A 20,042-nucleotide genomic window follows, 5' to 3' on the forward strand; every position below is an offset into this window, starting at 1 on the left:
AAATTAAAAAGTAGCCAGGCATGGTGGTGCACACCTTTAGTCCCAGCTACTTAGGAGGCTGAGATGGGAGGATCGCTTGGGCCTGGGAGGTCAAGGCTTCAGTGAGCCAACATCCTACCACTGCACTCCAGCCTGGGTGACAGAGCAAAACCCTGTCTCTGAAAGAAGAGTTTGCTGGTTTGTATGTCAAATATATGTTTAAATTTTTAAAGAAACTGCCAAACTATTTTCTAAAGTGTCTGTACCATTTTGCATTCCTACCAACAGTGTATGAGGGTTGCTCCCCATCATTGCCAATGCTTGTTTTATCAGTGATGTCTTAGTGTGTGGTTTTGCTTCGCATTTCTCTAATGACTAATAATGTTGAGCAAATTTAATGTACTCTAACTCTTTGTATGTTTTCTTTTGTAAAGTATCATTTGCTCATATTTCATTGGGTTGTCTTCACATTATTGACTTATAAGAGTTCTTCTTATATTCTGGATATAGGTACTTTATTAGGTGTATGTTTTGCAAATATTTTTCTCCCAATCTATGACTTGCTTTTTCTTCCCCTGACCCCTTTTTTTATTTTGGGTCTCTCTCTGTTACCCAGTGCCAACTGAGGCTGGAGCGCAGTGATATACACATGGTTCACTGCAGCCTTCAACTCCTGGGCTTACGCAGTTCAATCACCCTAACCTCCCGAGTAACTGGGACCACGGGTGTGCGTCACCATACTCGGCTGTTTTTCATTGTTTTTTGTAGAGACTGAGTGGTTGCCCAGGCTGGTCACAAACTCCTGGTCTCAAGCGATCCTCCTGCTTCACCCTCCCAAAGCACTAGGATTACAGCACCCAGCCCCTTTTCATTTACTTAAAGATATCTTGATAGGCCAGGCACGGTGGCTCACACCTGTAATCCCAGCACTTTGGGAGGCTGAGGCGGGCGGATCACAAGGTCAGGAGATCAAGACCATCCTGGCTAACATGGTGAAACCCTGTCTCTACTAAAACTACAAAAAAAATTAGCCAGGCATGGTGGCAGACGCCTGTAGTCCCAGCAGTCCCAGCTACTCGGGAGGTTGAGGCAGGAGAATGGCGTGAACTCAGGAGGCAGAGCTTACAGTGAGCTGAGATCATGCCACTGCACACCAGCCTGGGCAACAGAGCAAGACTCCATCTCAAAAAAAAAAAAAAAAGATACCTTTAGTAAATAAAAGTTTTTAATTTTCGTGAAGTCCAATGTATCTCAATTTTTTTTTTTTTTTTTTTTTTACCATTTGTACTTCTCTGTCCTATCAAAAACGTCTTCTAGCATTGAATTTTGTGTTTTATATTTATATAAATACACTAGCTTTCTGTTTATTGCAGTCAAGCTGTGTTAGTCGACAGGACCATTTACATTTCAGGACAGATAGGCATGGACCCTTCAAGTGGACAACTTGTGTCAGGAGGGGTAGCAGAAGAAGCTAAACAAGTAAGTCATTTTCCACATTTGAGGTTCCCTTTTCTACTACCTTTTTAAGGTTGGAGAGTATTAAGAATCCATTTGCCTGATTTGTTTTATAGAGATTAACAGATAAATGTTTTTTAAACTACTTACTGCTTGATTTAACATAGTTTTCGATCTAAGAGTTGGAAATTTGATGGATCATGAATCATCTAACAACCAAAAGAGAGATTCTACCTCCTTAACACTAAAGTGACCTTAAACCTGAATCATTGACATCAGATGACATGCTGCCACTTCCATATGGATTGGGAAATTTTCTTTTCAGGGCCACTGACCTGCCCCTCTTCAAAAAAAAAAAAAAAAAAATTACCACCACAGAAGTAAAAAGTCAACATTTTTAAAAATAAGCATGGGGAATATAATTCTAATCCAATAAATATAATTAAACCATAATGTAGGCCAGGCATGGTGGCTCACACCTGTAATCCCAGCACTTTGGGAGGCCGAGGCTGGCAGATCACTTGAGGTCAGGAGTTCAAGACTAGCCTGGACAACATGGTGAAACCCCATCTCTACTAAAAATACAAAAACTAGCCAGGGGAGGCCAGGCACAATGGCTCACGCCTGTAATCCCAGCACTTTGGAAGGCTGAGGTGGGCAGATCACCTGAGGTCAGGAGTTCAAGACCAGCCTGGCCAACATGGTGAAACCCTGTCTCTACTGAAAATACAAAAATTAGCCAGGTGTGGTGGCATGTGCCTGTAGTCCCAGCTACTCAGGAGGCTAAGGCATGAGAATCATTTGAACCCGGAAAGTGGAGGTTGCAGTGAGCAACATATAATTAGAATTATATTCCACATGCTTATTTTTTTTAATGTTGACTTTTTACTTCTGTGGTGGTAATTTTTTTTTTTTTTAGGAGGGGCAGGTCAGTGGCCCTGAAAAGAAAATTTCCCAATCCATGTGGAAGTGGCAGCATGTCATCTGATGTCAATGATTCAGGTTTAAGGTCACTTTAGTGTTAAGGAGGTGGAATCTCTCTTTTGGTTGTTAGATGATTCATGATCCATCAAATTTCCAACTCTTAGATCGCACCACTCCACTCCAGCCTGGGCAACAGAGCAAGACCCCGTCTCAAAAAAAAAAAGAAAAAAAAAATTAACCCAGTGAGGTGGCACATGCCTGTAGTTCCCATTACTCAGGAAAATGATGCAGGAGAATCACTTAAACCTGGGAGGTGGAGGTTGCAGTAAGCCAAGATCGCACCACTGTACTCCAGCCTGGGACACAGAGCAAGACACTGTCTTAAAAAGTAAAATAAAATAAAATAATAAACTATAATTTTATGCATTTACTGAGTCATATAATGCTGAAAGTTTGTTTTGTTTTGTTTTGTTTTTTTGAAACAGCCTCGCTCTGTTGCCCAGGCTGGAGTGCAGTGGCGTGATCTCAGCTCACTGCACCCTCTGTCTTCCAGGTTCAAGCAATTCTCTTGTCTCAGCCTCCCAAGTAACTGGGACTACAAGTGCCCGCCACCACACCTGGCTTATTTTTTGTATTTTTAGTAGAGATGCGGTTTTACCATGTTAGCTAGGATGGTCTCAATCTCCTGACCTCATGATCCACCCACCTCGGCCTCCCAAAGTGCTGAGATTACAGGCGTGAGCCACCGGACGTGGCCTAGCTGAAAGATTTTTAAAAACCTAAATGTCCACTCATAAAGAACCAGTTGAATAAATTCTGCTAGATCAATACAACTAAAGTAATGTGGAAAGATCTCCAACGTAAATTGTTTCATGGTAATAAAACCAAGATGCAGAACAGCATGCACAGTATGCTACTGTGTGCTTTTGTATTTAAAAATATGTAACATAAGCATTGACTGTACCTAGAAGGATATAGAAGGATATACAATAAATTAGGAACAGTGGTTACCTCTGAGGTGGGAAACATGGGAGAGAGAGAGAAGGGTGAGAGAGATCTTTACACTATATATGCTTTTTTAATAGCTTTTGAGTTTGTTGTTGTTGTTGTTGCCATATCCATGTATTACCTATTTAGAAGATTATTTTAAAAGACACAAGAATATAATGAAATATTACATTGTGACCAGCAAAGTGGGAAGGAAGAATGAATCCAAAAAAAGATGTTTTTCCAGAAGCCAGTGTCTCAGTTATATAATTTACTAATATCATTTTTTGAGAAAAAGGAAAAAGAACCCTTTAAAGTCAAATATTGCTTTAAAAGAAAACATGTTTTAATGCTTACTAGCTCATCCTTATCCTTGAAGTGGTATCAAATGAAGAACCCCAGAAATTATTTCTGTGGACATTGGCCGAACAATTAACACATTTTAGCACTGAAGAAAGGACTTCAACCCAGTCTTTTTACGCACAAAAGGAGATGATCTTTTCATTGTATTTCAGAAAGACTCATTCTATTAAAGGGAAGCCAAGAAACACACTTGTAAGCTTCCTAACAAGAGTAGAGAAGATTTTTCTGCAACATAAGCTATTTAAGGATGTATTAGTAAAAGATGGTTAATTGAATGTAATTAAAGCTTTAAATCTAACATCAGTGACTTAGGCCTTTCTTGGCTTGGTTCACAGGCTCTTAAAAACATGGGTGAAATTCTGAAAGCTGCAGGCTGTGACTTCACTAATGGTGAGCAATTTGATATTATTTCACGTTTCTTTTTGATATTTCTTTGGTCTTTTTCAAAAATATATGGCTTCCAGTAATATGCCATGCCATGTCTTTGTTACTACTTGAAGTTGTTTTAAACAGCAACTGTTCTCTTTCACTTCTTTGGTCCCATTTCAGTCCCATTTTAATCAAGACAGTCTCAGAATCATATAGTCTTTTTCTAAGTAATGTTTTGGGTCAGACCAAATAACTAAACCTAATGACAATGTTTATATCTTCTAGTGGTGAAAACAACTGTTCTTCTGGCTGACATAAATGAGTTCAATACTGTCAATGAAATCTACAAACAGTGTAAGTAATTTGGCTTTATTCCTATTTTCCATTTTTAAAAAGAAATAGGCCGGGCACGGTGGCTCAAGCCTGTAATGCCAGCACTTTGGGAGGCCGAGACGGGCGGATCACGAGGTCACGAGATGGAGACCATCCTGGCTAACACGGTGAAACTCCGTCTCTACTAAAAAATACAAAAAAAAAACTAGCCGGGCGAGGTGGTGGCCGCCTGTAGTCCCAGCTGGTCGGGAGGCTGAGGCAGGAGAATGGCGTGAACCCGGGAGGCGGAGCTTGCAGTGAGCTGAGATCCAGCCACTGCACTCCAGCCTGGGCGACAGAGCGAGACTCCGTCTCAAAAAAAAAAAAAAAAAAAAGAAAAGAAATAAATCTGGTCACATTAATGAATGTGTATTATGAATTAAGAGTGGTAGGAGATGCTAAAGAAATGGTCATAGATCTTGTCCTAAAAGAATTAATAATCTGATTGGAAATAGGTTGTATACACCCCATGAAAAAGTTCTAAGACATTTCTATTGCATTCCCTAAAACAATGTAGTGAAACCCTACATACCGATTTTTCAAAAGATGAATTTCATTAAACCCTTTTCAGGCTTTTTAAACTCTCCTAAAAAGTTTTTTACACATAGGTTTTATTTACTATTGCTGTATGGTCCAGCCACCATCCTTATCCTGGCTCTCTCAGACTCATTAGTTAGTTACTTAATATTTCTATGCCTTGGTTTTCTCATATGCAAAATGGAGATAATATACTCCTACCTTATAGGATTGTTGGAATGATTAAATGAGTCAGTACAACGTGTAAAGCACTTAGATGCTGGTGTGTTATAAGCACTGAGTAAATGTTAGCTATCATTAACATTGATGGCATAGTGGGGAAAATTGGTGTCCCCACCACCTAGTGGGATGAGGCAAAGGTATAACATGGAAAAAGCATCATTACTTATTCTCTCCTGAAGAAATGACTAGAAAAGACCAAAGTTGGCAGAGGAAGTACTTGCCAAAATTGCTGGAGATGGGCACTTGTTCCCTATTTAGTTAAATAATTTATAAATATCACTTTAAAAACAAAACTCCACATCAAACAAGATCAAAATGTTAGAGTATGTATTTTTTTTTTTTTTTTTTTTTGGCCAGAAAGCTAAGAGATTTTAAAAAGTGTTAACTATCGTAGGAATCGTATGGCAAAATATTTTATCAAACAAATCTGATAGTGAGTCTCTTTTTTTAAATGTTGCTTATAGCCGGGTGCAGTGGCTCACATCTGTAATCCCAGCACTTTGGGAGGCTGAGGTGGGTGGATCATTTGACATCAGGAGTTTGAGACCAGTCTGGCCAACATGGCAAAGCCCCATCTCTACTAAAAATACAAAAATGATCCAAGCGTGGTGGTGCACACCTATAATCCCAGCTACTCGGGAGGCTGAGGCAGGAGAATCTCTTGAACATGGGAGACAGAGGTTGCAGTGAGCTGAGATTGCACCACTTCACTCCAACCTGGGTGACACAGCGAGACTCTGTTTCAAAAAAATAAAAATAAAATGTTGCTTATATCTAAGAACTGACTAGTATATGAAGTACTTGCCAGATTCTTAGTTGTAGAATATTGAATAACAATACAATATCTGAAAACTAAAATAAAATTTTTCACTTGATCTTTATTTTTTCAACTCTTCTCTATTAAAAATGAAATTCTTTTAAATTCAGATTTCAAGAGTAATTTTCCTGCTAGAGCTGCTTACCAAGTTGCTGCTTTGCCCAAAGTAAGTACACTTTAAATGACTAATGTACACAGTTTTCAATTTCTACATTGTTTTCCTTCTATAAGTAAACTAAGCACTGTGAAAGGAAACTTAAAAGAAGTAGCCTGGGCAGGGTGGCATACCCCTGTAATCCCAGTGCTTTGAGAGGCCAACATAGGAGGATCGCTTGAGGCCCGGAGTTCTAGACCAGCCTGGGCAACATAGCAAGACAGCCATCTCTACAAAAAAAAAAAAATTTAAATTAGCTATGCACGGTGGTGGTGCACACCTGTAGTCCCAGCTACTTGGGAGGCTGAGGTGGGAGGAACACTTGAACCCGGAAGATTACAGCTGCAGTGAGCTGTAATCGAACCACTGTGCTGCAGCCTGGATGACAGTGAGACCTTGTCTCTAAAAAAAAAAAAAAAGAAAGAAAAGAGATAGATCCTGCTTCCCCAGGGACTTAAAGTCTGAAAGGAAATACCCTATATTACATGCTTGAAAAAAAAAACCTTTTAAGACAACACATGAACATAGAATCAAAATCAAAATACTTCAATTGTGAGAAAAGGCTAGGCACGATGGCTCAGGCCTGTAATACCAGCACTTTGGGAGGCCGAGGCGGGTGGATCACGAGGTCAGCAGATCAAGACCATCCTGGCTAACACATTGAAACCCCGTCTTTACTAAAATTACAAAAAATTAGCTGGGCGTGGTGGCAGGCGCCTATAGTCTCAGCTACTCAGGAGCCTGAGGCAGGAGAATGGCGTGAACCCGGGAGGCAGAGCTTGCAGTGAGCCAAGATGGTACCACTGCACTCCAGCCTGGGTAACAGAGCCAGACTCCATCTCAAAAAAAAAAAAAAAAAAAAAAAATTGTGAGAAAAAATTAAATAGCAGCAGCACTGTTATAATGTTACTTAGGGGACTATAAATTTGAGCCAGATTTGTTTATGAGTTCTGCAGTAAAAACTTCACCTGGCTATTGTACAATTAAGAATCTTGGCTGGGCGCGGTGGCTCAGGCCTGTAATCCCAGTACTTTGGGAGGCCTAGGCGGGTGGATCACAAGGTCAGGAGATGGAGACCATCTTGGCTAACACAGTGAAACCCCGTCTGTACTAAAAATACAAAAAAATTAGCCGGGCGTGGTGACGGGGGCCTGTAGTCTCCACTACTCAGGAGGCTGAGGCAGGAGAATGGCATAAACCCGGGAGGCGGAGCTTGCAGTGAGCCCAAATTGGGCCACTGCACTCCAGCCTGGGCGACAGAGCGAGACTCCGTCTCAAAAAAAAAAAGAAAGAAAGAAAAAGTATCTAAACCTTCCACTAGAAAAATAATCTCTAAACCAGGGGCACACATATTTCTCACCATTTTGATTTTGCTACTGTAACTCAAAGCTTAGCAGCACAATATTCCTGCCTATAAAAAAGCAGCTTTTACTGACTTCTACTTGCAGTTTCCACTAAAGTAAAATTATGTTTTAAGAGTGTAATTTGGGCCGGGCGCGGTGGCTCAAGCCTGTAATCCCAGCATTTTGGGAGGCCGAGACGGGTGGATCACGAGGTCAGGAGATCGAGACCATCCTGGTCTACACGGTGAAACCCCGTCTCTACTAAAAAATACAAAAAACTAGCCGGGCGAGGTGGCAGGTGCCTGTAGTCCCAGCTACTCGGGAGGCTGAGGCAGGAGAATGGCGTAAACCCGGGAGGCGGAGCTTGCAGTGAGCCGAGATCGCGCCACTGCACTCCAGCCTGGGCGACAGAGCGAGACTCCATCTCAAAAAAAAAAGAGTGTAATTTGTATTGCTTTAATAAGTTGTTACTTGGAATGATCGTTATCAAACCTATTAAGGTACTGGTTGTAGTAGAAAGAGTTCTGAACTCGGAATCAAAAGACAAGGGTTCAACTTCTGCTATCTAGCTTGTGACTGGGATGAGTTAATTACTCCTTCTACACTTCAGCATATCATTCTGTGAATTGACGGGAAAATATCTCTCTAATAGGGCTGCTGTGAGACTCATATAAGCTAATATAGTATATGAATATACTTAGCATGGTAATCTGGTCTATTATAGATTCTTGGTGAATATTTCCTTCTCCTTTTCTTCCTTGAAAAGCTTAATGTTAAAAATGTTATATTGCTGTTAGTTTCATGTTTTTAGTAGGTATTATAGAGTTTGCAATTTGTACAAAATGATTAAAACAAATTGTTTCGTTTTCCTCACAGGGTAGTCGAATTGAAATTGAAGCAGTAGCTGTCCAAGGACCGCTGACAACAGCATCACTATAAGTGGGCCAGTGCTTTGTAGTCTGGACTTGTTAACATTTTAATTTTTACAATTGATGTAACATCTTAATTAACCTTTTAATTTTCACAATTGATAGTGTGAGCTTGATGAAAATATCTGAAGTTATTATGGAAATACCATATAATAGGGAGAGTTGAACATGAATTGAAGATTAGAGAAGGAATCCAGTTACTGTTTTGAATTACACCTGTATTACTGAATATAGGAAAGAGATACCCATTACATAGTTACTGAATAAATAAAAGAAATAACAGGTAGGAAAGAAGAGTAATTATTCCTGAGAAATAATCAAGAACATATCTAATTCAAACTAATGATGTGAACGATTTAGTTTTCATGTTAGGTATGGGATTCTGCTCTTTCTTGAGTAAAATTTAAGTGTTTAAATTTGAGGTCAAGGAGAAGAAAGTGGACCAAAATTTAATATAGATAATATTTTTCTAATGGAAATAAAATAGACATGCATATTTCCTTTGGTGTGATTTTGTTCACTTATTTCTTAACAGTTTATACATTAAAACGTATTGCCTGGTTGGGGTGGGTAAAGTTAAAATCTCCAACTATTTCATTTTTCAAAGCCTACTTCTGACTTCATGCACTTTTACACTGTTTATTTTTTTGAGCAGTTTTAGCCAACTATTATTACATGAAACATCATTTAAACTTTCTAGTCTTCAGCAGTTTTGGCCATTTACAGTGTTGCAGAATTTGCATGTAAATTTTCACATTTGTAGACATCTTTTTAATCTCTGCTCTATCTGTCCTCCCTTTTCATCTCTGATATGATTTATTTGGACTTCTTTTTTTTCCATTATCAGTCTTTGCCAGAATTTTATTCCTTTTATTAATCTTTTTAAAGAACCACTTTTTGGCTTTGTTGATCCTTTCTATTATATCTTTCTTTATCATTATTTCTGCTCTTATATTTATTATTTTCTCCAGCTCATTGATAAGTCACATTTTTCTACTTTTAATATTGAGTCTTTTATTAGTAAGTTGCAGAAACCCAACTCAAACTAGTATTAAGTGGAGAAAAGAGATAAATGCATAGGCTTGGGTCACAGAGGCCAGAGTACAGCTGGCTTTAGGCACATGTAGCCCAGAAACCTCATGGCTCAATCTGTCTCTTGGGGGAAGGTGCTGCAGACCCCAGATACAGGCCATGAATGCACTAACCCCAGCAGAAAGGTAACCATTTCCTGATCTCTCTGGCAGAAGAATCTCAGGGAAGCCTCTGATTGGTCCAGCTCAGCTTAAGGGCCTATTCCTAAGCCAAAGCCAGGAAATTAGACACCCTGGCCAGGTTAAGTCTAGGGGGAATAGTATATAGGGCATGACTTCAAAATCAAACTCTAGAATGAAAGAGCTGGAAATAAGATGCTGGTACCCACATTAATTAATTTGTTAGTGGCTGGGTCCTGGCTTGGAGTCTTCTTTTCCACTCTGAAGGAGAATCACTAGAATTTGTTAATTTGGGGGAACATTGCATGTTGGTCTTTTTTTTTTCTTTTTTTTTTAATTTATTTTTTGAGATGTTCTCACTCTGTCACCCAGGCTGGAGTGCAGTAGCACGATCACGTCTCATGGCAGCCTCAAACTCCTGGCTGAAGCATTCCTCCTACTTCAGCCTCCTGAGTAGCTGGGATTACAGACACCACCACACCTGACTAATATTTTTATGTTTTTGCAAAGACAGCGTCTCATTATGTTGCCCAAGTTAGTCTTGAACTCTTGACCTCAAGCAGTCTTCCCACCTCAGCCTCCCAAGATTAATTTAAAGTCTGCTTTTTTTTCTAAAGAACACAACAAATCAAAAGAAATACACCAGGTAAAAAATACACCAACATAAACTTTTTAACACTTTGTTAGTTCTAATAAGATATTTATTGAATCAAAATTATAAATGTTGACCCAGCAGTATGAATAATTTCATTAAAATTTTGGCCATAATTTCCCATAAAGCCAATTACTTTCAGTTATAAGGAAATTGCCATGATTACATAAGAATAAAGAACATTTGTTACCAACAAATATTTATAGAATGACAAATGTGTACTAGACTTAGGGGAGGAGAATGAAGTTTGAACAAATTTTCCTGCCCTCAGAAGAGCTTACAATTTTTCTCACTTCTGCCATGTGTTTAGCAATTGGAAAGCATGAAAAATAATTCCAAATGAAGGATTCCATTTCAGTGAATTATTCATCTAGCATAAATCATAAATTGTAGTCAGCTAAGCCCTAATATACTTAGGCAGAGTTGCTTTCTCTGCAGCACTAATCAATGTTTATGAATATAGCAAGAATTACTGGAACATTCTCTATAACCTATTATCTCCAATGGATTAAGTGCTGGCTCATTGACTCAACAGACTCAAAGTTCTATTGATAGTTGTGCTTTGACTAACTTGTTATTGCAACAAGTTTTGCAATTTAAAAAAATCCCCCATATACATCAACATACTAACAGTGATCATCTTTGATGAATTATGGGTAATATTTAGACTTCATATTTTAAAGTTTATATTTTCTGAAGTTTCTACAATGAACATGTATTGTTTTATACTAAGAAAAAAGTAATTATTTTAATAACCTCCTTCTTTTGTAATTATTGCCTAAAATAGTCATTCTGTGTTACATATAAGTACCTAGGCAGAAAGTGTTATTTCTACCCCCACAAAAAAAAAAAACAAAAACAAAAAAACGTTGTTTAAAAACTCTTATATCCAGAAACTTGAAGATAATCTATACTGATCCACTAAATAACTGCTATTTGAAATCACTATTGCTTTGCTCTCCACGGAACTGCTAGGGGTGTGGTGGTGGTTGGAAAAGTCACCATTGGGCCTTGTGACTTCCTAGTGAGGTGCTGGGCCCCAAACCCCCTCTCCAACCCAAAGCTACTCTACAACAGTACAGCTGCCATGGAAAGCCTCTTCTCTTGTCATTGAATGACTCTTTTTTGTTTGTTTGTTTGTTTGTTTGTTTGTTTGTTTGTTTGAGATGGAGTCTCGCTCTGTCACCTAGGCTGGAGTGCAATGGCGCATCTCAGCTCACTGCAACCTCTGCCTCCTAGGTTCAAACTATTCTCCTGCTTCAGCCTCCTGAGTAGCTGGGATTACAGGTGCCCACCATCACGCCCAGCTAATTTTTGTATTTTTAGTAGAGATGGCGTTTCACCATGTTGGCCAGGCTGATCTGGAACTCCCGACCTTGTGATCTGCCCACCTCAGCCTCCCAAAGTGCTGGGATTATAGGCATGAGTCACCGCGCCTGGCCAAAATGACTTTTTAAAGTGTCTAGAGTCTGTAATCCCAGCTACTCAGGAGGCTGAGGCAGGAGAATCGCTTGAACCCAGGAGGCAGAGATTGCAGTGAGCCAAGATCGCGCCACTGCACTCCAGCCTGGGTGACAAGGGCGAAACTCCGTCTCAAAAAAAAAAAGAATCAGGGCAGGGTGTGGTGGCTCATGCCTGTAATCCCAGCACTTTGGGAGGCCAAAGCGGGTGGATCACCTGAGGTCGGGAGTCCAAGACCAGCCTGACCAACATGGTGAGACCCCGTCTCTACTAAAAATACAAAAATTAGGTGGGTGTAATGGCATGCACCTGTAGTCCCAGCTACTCGGGAGGCTAAGGCACCAGAATCCACTGAACCCAGGCGGCAGAAGTTGCAGTGAGCCAAGATCATGCCACTGCACTCCAGCCTGGGTGACAGAGTGGGACTCTGTCTCAAAAAAAAAAAAGTGTCTAGAATCAGGGTCACACAAATCAATTCACTACAACATGCATTATTTTTAAATTTATGTGATAGTATGAATCACTATACTTACTTTTATTAAGAAATTTTAAGGCCGGGCATGGTGTCTCATGCCTGTAACCCCAGCACTTTGGGAGGCCGAGGCAGGCAGATCACTTGAGGTCAGGAGTTCGAGACCAGCCTGGCCAACATGTTGAAACCCCATCTCTACTAAAAACAGAAAAATTAATCTGGCATGGTGGCACATGCCTGTAGTCCCAGCTACTTGGGAGGCTGAGGCAGGAGAATGGCTTGAACCTAGGAGGTGAAGGTTGCAGTGAGCTGAGATCATGCCATTGCACTGCAGCCTGAGAGACAGAGCAAGACTCTGTCTCAAAACAACAACAACAAAAAAGAAATTTTAGAAATATCTATATTCTATGAGAAAACAAAATGAGGCAGATCTCAAAACAAAATTGGTATCCCCAGTTGGTTTCTCAGAACTCTTTTTCTGGAAATTAGTGAGGTTTGCAGCCTCTGTCCCCAGTGGTGGATGGAAGTAGCATGTTTGTTAATTTCAGTAGCACATTATTAAACTGAAAGAGTGTTTTAGAATAATATAGGTTGGCCTTTCTTCTACCTTTGGGAGTTATTAAACCCTGGCTTTGATGTCCAGAGACCTCTTTCATTAGGCACAAGAATAATGATATGGTTGTCAACTTTTAACAACTCAAATGTTCCCCAATAAATGTGCTGAGTGGTGGTACTGACAAGTAAAGTGAAAAGACTGCCATTTGCCTGTACATGGATTACTAATGCCAACTTTTGTTGATACTAATGCCAACTTTTGTTGATACTAACACGAACTGGAAGAGAAATTCCATACTTGTCAACTGCTCTCTGAAATTACACCGATTCTGTGTACGCAATTAAAGCCTTGAGATTATAACCAAACACTCATAAGTCTATAAACTCTGGAGAGGTGAGAAGCTGACATAGTTTTAGATGTTATGACATCTTATAAGCAAATGCTTTCAACATTTCAAACACGGCATGCCTTGCTATCTGGTGTGGGGAGAAAGAAGAAGGGAAGGGTCATTCTCCTTTCACCTTACCTTTTGCCTTACACACATTTGTATGTGGGCAAATGAATGGCTTTATGATGTCCACATCGCTGGTCTTTGTTAAAGAGAATTCAGATTTGGATCACCAAACTATCTTCATAAAAATGGGATATGCGACCAGGTGTAGGGGTTCAGCCTGTAATCCCAGTACTTTGGGAAGTCAATGCAGGAGAATTGCTTAAGCTCAGGAGTTCAAGACCAGCCTGGCCAACACGGTAAGACTCTGTCTCTACTAAAAATACAAAAATTAGCCAGGTATGGTGGCGCCTGCCTGTAATCCCAGCTACAAGGGAGGCTGAAGCAGGAGAATCACTTGAAACTGGGAGGCGGAGGTTGCAGTGACCAGAGCATACCACTGCACTCCAGCCTGAGTGACCAAAAAATAAAAAGATATTTGCCATCTCTAACAAGCTATTGTATTTACCAAAAGAGTACAGTGTAAACCCTACTAGGATTATTTGACCATGACCATCCAACATTCTTTGATTAGTTAAATGTGGAAAGAAACCATTTCTTAATTAAGCAATTCTTAATTCAAGGCCCAATGTGGAATAAACCATTTGCTCAGAGTGGTATGGGTGTTTTGACTGCTCAAAGTATGGTAAGAGCTTTTACTCCAAAGTCTAAATGGAAAAAGCAGTAAGGTAATAGGTTGACCGCACATTTCTTCTTTTAAAATAATAAATAAATAAAAGTATTTATTTATTTATTTATTTACTGTAGAGACAGGGTCTCCCTATGTTGCCCGGGCTGGTCCCGAACTCCTGGGCTCAAGCGATTTTCCTGCCTTGGCCTCCCAAAGGGCTAGGATTACAGGTGTGGGCCACCACATCCAGCCATTGATTACACATTTATACCCTGTGGGTTCCTCAGGGGTTGGCCCTTCTGGCCAAGAATTTGAGTCTGGTCTGGGTATTTCCTAGATTTGCAAACTGGCACCCCCTGCTGGTAAATGCAAATGTTCACTCCCAAGAATGAGAATTGGGAAATTTGTTCATTTCCATCCCAGTTAGAGGTACATTAGGTACAGAAATAATCAAATTATCTTAATTAAAAGAACACAACTGAACTACAAAGTGGTTGCACAGCACCCCAGGGATAGAAAAATCCAGCCCTGCTGGCAGTTTCTCTGTGAACAACTCATAGAGAGTTGTCCATCTTGTGCATTTGTCCATCTTGTTGTGCATTTTGAATCTGAGGACAAAACCGGTCATCTCCTTTCAGGGTCTGGGGACCTAGGATCAGAATACGTTTTGCTTTGTTAAGACTCAGTCTTAAGCAAAAGGAAAAATTTCTAACATAGGAAAGGATCAATCAGTGGTTTTACATGCAGTTTTCACAGTACAAGGGCTATGTAAATTGTCATTTGTGTTTAAAATGTGGATATGTAGCCTATCAGACTGGGTCTCGCCCTTAACTTCTCTGTGTTCTATTATGAGATTCTGAACTCCCCAGAGAAAGCCTGCTCTCTTGCAAAGACAGCTTTTGATGAAGCCATTGCTGAACTTGATACATTAAGTGAAGAGTCATACAAAAACAGCATGCTAATAATGCAATTACTGAGAGACAATTTGACATTGTGGACATCGGATACCCAAGAAGACAAAGCTGAAGCAGGAGAAGGAGGGGAAAATTAACCGGTCTTCCAACTTTTGTCTGCCTCATTCTAAAATTTACACAGTAGACCATTTGCCATCCATGCTGTCCCACAAACAGTTTTTTGTTTACAATTTGTGACAGGTTTATGTTACTTCTATTAGAATTTCTATATTTCCCATGTGGTTCTTATGTTTAATATTAGGAGAGTAGAGCCAGTTAACACTAGGGAGTTATCTGTTTTCATCTTGAGGTGGCCAATATGGGGATGTGGAATTTTTATACAAGTTATAAATGTTTGGCATAGTACTTTTGGTACATTGTGTCTTCACCAGGACCAGTGTAAAACCGCTTCCATGTCTAAGCAAAGAAAACTGCCTACATATTGGTTTGTCCTGGTGGGGAATAAAAGGGAGCATTGGTTCCAGTCACAGGTGTAGTAATTGTGGGTACTTTAAGGTCTGGAGCACTTAGAAGGCTGTGGTAGAAACATACCCCATGGACACCACAGGTTAAACCATGTGTATCTGTGGAACACTCAATCTCAATGTGCACACCTTTGACTACAGCTGCAGAAGTGTTCCTTTAGACAAAGTTGTGACCCATTTTACTCTGGATAAGGGCAGAAATGGTTCACATTCCATTATTTGTAAAGTTACCTGCTGTTAGCTTTCATTATTTTTGCTATACTCATTTTATTTGTATTTAAATATTTTAGGCAACCTAAGAACAAATGTAAAAGTAAAGATGCAGTAAAAATGAATTGCTTGATATTCATTACTTCATGTATATCAAGCACAGTAAAACAAAAACTCATGTATTTAACTTTTCTTTAGGTTTTTTGCTTTTGTGATTTTTTTTTTTTTTTTTTTTTTTTTTTGATACTTGCCTAACATGCATGTGCTGTAAAAATAGTTAACAGGGAAATACCTTGAGATGATGGCTAGCTTTGTTTAATGTCTTATGAAATTTTCATGAACAAGCCAAGCATAATCGTTAAGAACACGTGTATTAAATTCATGTAAGTGGAATAAAAGTTTTATGAATGGACTTTTCAACTACTTTCTCTACAGCTTTTCATGTAAGTTAGTCTTTTGGTTCTGAAACTTCTCTAAAGGAAATTGTACAATTTTTGAAATTTATTCCTTATTCCCTCTTGGCAGCTAATGGGCTTTTACCAAGTTTAAACACAAAATAACAACAAAAATACTACTAATATAACTACTGTTTCCATGTCCCATGATCCCCTCTCTTCCTCCCCACACTGAAAAAAATGAGTTCCTATTTTTTCTGGGAGAGGGGGAGATTGATTAGAAAACAATATAATATGTTCCATTTAAAATTTTGGTCTATGGCATTTTCTAACTTAGGAAGCCACAATGTTCTTGGCCCATCATGACATTGGGTAGCATTAACTATAAGTTTTGTGCTTCCAAATCACTTTTTGGTTTTTAAGAATTTCTTGATATTCTTATAGCCTGTCTTCGATTTTGATCCTTTAGTCTTTCTATTTGTCCGGTGTACAAAATTACCTTCCTTTTTTAGCCTTCTGTCTTGTCACCAACCATTCCTACTTGGTGGCCATGTACTTGGGAAAAGGCCGCATGATCTTTCTGGCCCCACTCAATGTCTAAGACACCCTGCTTCCTTTGCTTGCACCCCACAGACTATTTCCCTCATCCTATTTACTGCAGCAAATATCTCTTTAGTTGATGAGATTGTGTTTATCTCCCTTTAAAACCCTACCTATCCTGAATGGTCTGTCATTGTCTGCCTTTAAAATCCTTCCTCCTTCTTCTTCCTCTCTTCTCTAAATAATGATGGGGCTAAGTTATACCCAAAGCTCACTTTAACAAAATATTTCCTCAGTACTTTGCAGAAAACATCAAACAAAAATGCCATTTTAAAAGAGGTGTATTTTTTTCTTTTAGAATGTAAGCTCCTCAAGAGCAGGGACAATGTTTTCTGTATGTTCTATTGTGCCTAGTACACTGTAAATGCTCAATAAATATTGATGATGGGAAAATAAATAAATAATAAAATAAAATAAAATGTGGATATGTAGGCTGAGCGTGGTGGCTCATGCCTGTAATTATAGCACTTTGGGAGACCCAGGCAGAAGGGTCACTTGAGGCCAAGAATTCAAGACCAGCATAGACAACATAGCAAAACCCCATCTATAAAAAAGTTAAAATGTAGATATGTAAATATATATTTATATTTTAGCATATACATATAGCCTGGTATATACATATGCCCTTTTTTTCTGGAAGTATACACAAGACATATTATTTTCTCATGGAAGGACTAAAGGATATGGGAAGGAAACTTCACTACCTATTTTATACCCTTCTGTATTTGACTTTTACCATAGATATTTATTACTTTTTAAAATTAACAGCTTATTTTGATGGACTATTTAAATTTTGGAATGTTCAGATATTGTGAAATATTTAAATTTTTCTTATAGGCTTTTAATGTTAAAATTGAATATTATCTAAAAGAATTTTTTAAAAGTTTCCAAAAATATTTTAGTAACTACATTAAAGGATAAAGACAAAAGTAGAGAAACTACCAGAAATTTTTTAAAAATTTTTTAAAATTTCCAAAATTTTATGAAAATAAATGATTTGAGTCTCAGCCTCCTGAGTAGCTGGGACTACAGTCACATGCCGTCATGCCCACCTAATTTTTTATACTTTTTGTAGAGACAGGGTCTCACCATGTTGCTCACCTGTTGCCCAGGCTGGTCTTGAACTCTTGGACTCAAGAGATCCACTGCTTTGGACTCCCAAAGTGCTGGGATTACAGGTGTGAGCCACCATGCCTGGCCAAATTTATATTTTCATATGTATTATTTTTTAATGAATTAAGTTTAAATGGGACTCCTTGGTATTTGTTATTCATTTACTGATTCAACAAATATTTTCCAAGTACCTACCATATTCCATTAAAGGAGCTAAATGCCTGAATTCAAAAATGCATAAAACACAGTGCTTGCTTTCAATGCAATCACATTCCAGTGCCTTTACTTTGCAGAAAGGATGATGTCATCTCCTCAAGGAGCTCCTTTTATTGTCTTCCTCGGCACTTTACAGTCAGAACATAAATGAATATTAAAATTAGAATCAAGAGAATATATTTTTCCCTGTATCCTGTATTCTTTTTTTTTTTTTAATCCTGTATTCTTATAATTAATTATAGGCCATCTTAGTAGTTATTTTAATGTAGAAGCTAAAGTAAGAGACTAGTTAGGCTGGGTGGCTCATGCGTGTAGTCCCAGCACTTTGGGAGACTGAGGCAGGTGAATTGCTTGAGCTCAGGAGTTCGAGACCAGCCTTGGCAACATTGTAAAACCCTGTCTCTACTAAAAATACAAAAATTAGCCAGGCATGGTGGCACATGCCTGTAGTCCCAGTTACTCAGGACAGGTGAGGTGGAAGGATTGCTTGAACCCAGGAGGTCAAGCTTGCATTCAGCCATGATCACATCACTACACTGTAGCCTGGGCAACAAAGCAAGACTGTCTCTCAAAAAATAAAAAATAAAAATAAAGAGACTAATTAATTCATCTGAGCAGTTACCTTAAAAATATAAGGATTTATTTGGGAAATAGCAGGATTTTCTTTTTTTTTTTTTTTGAGACGGAGTCTCGCTCTGTCGCCCAGGCTGGAGTGCAGCCGCCGGATCACAGCTCACTGCAAGCTCCGCCTCCCGGGTTTACGCCATTCTCCTGCCTCAGCCTCCTGAGTAGCTGGGACTACAGGCATCCGCCACCTCGCCCGGCTAGTTTTTTGTATTTTTTAGTAGAGACGGGGTTTCACCGTGTTAGCCAGGATGGTCTCGATCTCCTGACCTCCTGATCCGCCCTCCTCGGCCTCCCAAAGTGCTGGGATTACAGGCTTGAGCCACCGTGCCCGGCCAACAGGATTTTTTTTAAAAGAAAAATACACATTTACAAGCAAGATAAATAAACAAAATATTTCCAGAATACTATTCTGATACTCAAAAACACAAGGCACTCACTGGTGGGCAAGTTAACTATTATTTTCATTACTTACATACAATCACTTGCCAAAATCCCTTGCCAACTTTGGAAGAATTCTCAAAAACTGACTCTGTGGTGCATCACTAAAGAAATATCATAAATGTTTCTAAAATCTTGATTTCTTAGCCTTTTTCCACCGCTAAAGCCTACCATTAAATTGCAGTCATCTAAAAAAGAATAGAGTGGCTGGGTGCAATGGCTCACACCTGTAATCGCAGCACTTTGGGAGGCTGAGGCGGGCAGATCACGAGGTCAGGAGTTCAAGACCAGCCTGGCCAGCATGGTGAATCCCCGCCTCTACTAAAAATACAAAATTTAGCTTGGCATGGTAGCGGGCGCCTGTAATCCCAGCTATTCAGGAGGCTGAGGCAGGAGAATTGCTTGAACTCGGGAGACGGAGATTGCAGTGAGCCGAGATCATACCACTGCACGCCAGCCTGGGTAACAGAGCAAGACTCCGTCTCCCAAAAAAAAAAAAAAGAATAGAGCCCAGGAGTAGACTCTACATAAACAGCAAGGTAGACTCTACACAAACATAAAACAAGGTTTTAATCCTTGCTGTTTATTGTCTCCAAAATACATTTAAAAGTGAATTAATTAAAAATACTTTTAATGTTATTCAAAAGGATAACAACAATTGAAAAACCTCACGTGAATATAAAATCAACAGCTGATTCAAAATGGCACATGGAAAATGTGTAGCCTTTCATCGTGAAAAATGCCTAACCTTGTGATAGCACCAGAGTTTGCCATCCTTTGCAAAGGATTCTGTTAACATATTTAATATTCCATGATAAATAAGGATCTGTGGTAGTTGACAACCTTAAAGGAGAGCAAGTGTGTAGATGACATATTTCCTAAGGTTCTTATCAGTTCTGAATTCTGTAACAAAACAGAAATATTTGGTATAGTTCATCCTATTATTTTTGCTGTTGTTCATTCTCATTCCATCATGATTATGACTGTGTGACTTTATTATTGTGAGTTCCCTAAAATTCGCTAATTCCTTTCTCTAGCCACCTGTACCTAAAGGTTTACACTTTCTTTTTAGGGTCCCATT

The 20,042-nt window shown here is 39.2% G+C and overlaps 1 protein-coding gene across 1 annotated transcript in view; it reads left to right on the forward strand.

The window, feature by feature from the left end:
- LOC113224960 (2-iminobutanoate/2-iminopropanoate deaminase) overlaps positions 1 to 8,952 on the forward strand; it is an 18,081-nt gene extending 9,129 nt beyond the window's left edge. The window contains exons 2-6 of the mRNA XM_026454964.1: positions 1,353 to 1,458; positions 4,044 to 4,098; positions 4,363 to 4,431; positions 6,136 to 6,191; positions 8,399 to 8,952. Of these exons, the coding sequence (XP_026310749.1) occupies positions 1,353 to 1,458; positions 4,044 to 4,098; positions 4,363 to 4,431; positions 6,136 to 6,191; positions 8,399 to 8,461 (349 nt within the window). The 3' untranslated portion in view covers positions 8,462 to 8,952. The remainder of the gene's footprint in view (positions 1 to 1,352; positions 1,459 to 4,043; positions 4,099 to 4,362; positions 4,432 to 6,135; positions 6,192 to 8,398) is intronic.
- The last annotated feature ends 11,090 nt before the right edge of the window (positions 8,953 to 20,042 follow it).

This window comes from Piliocolobus tephrosceles, chromosome 7 (assembly GCF_002776525.5).
Source record: "Piliocolobus tephrosceles isolate RC106 chromosome 7, ASM277652v3, whole genome shotgun sequence".
Classification (NCBI taxonomy): domain Eukaryota; kingdom Metazoa; phylum Chordata; class Mammalia; order Primates; family Cercopithecidae; genus Piliocolobus; species Piliocolobus tephrosceles.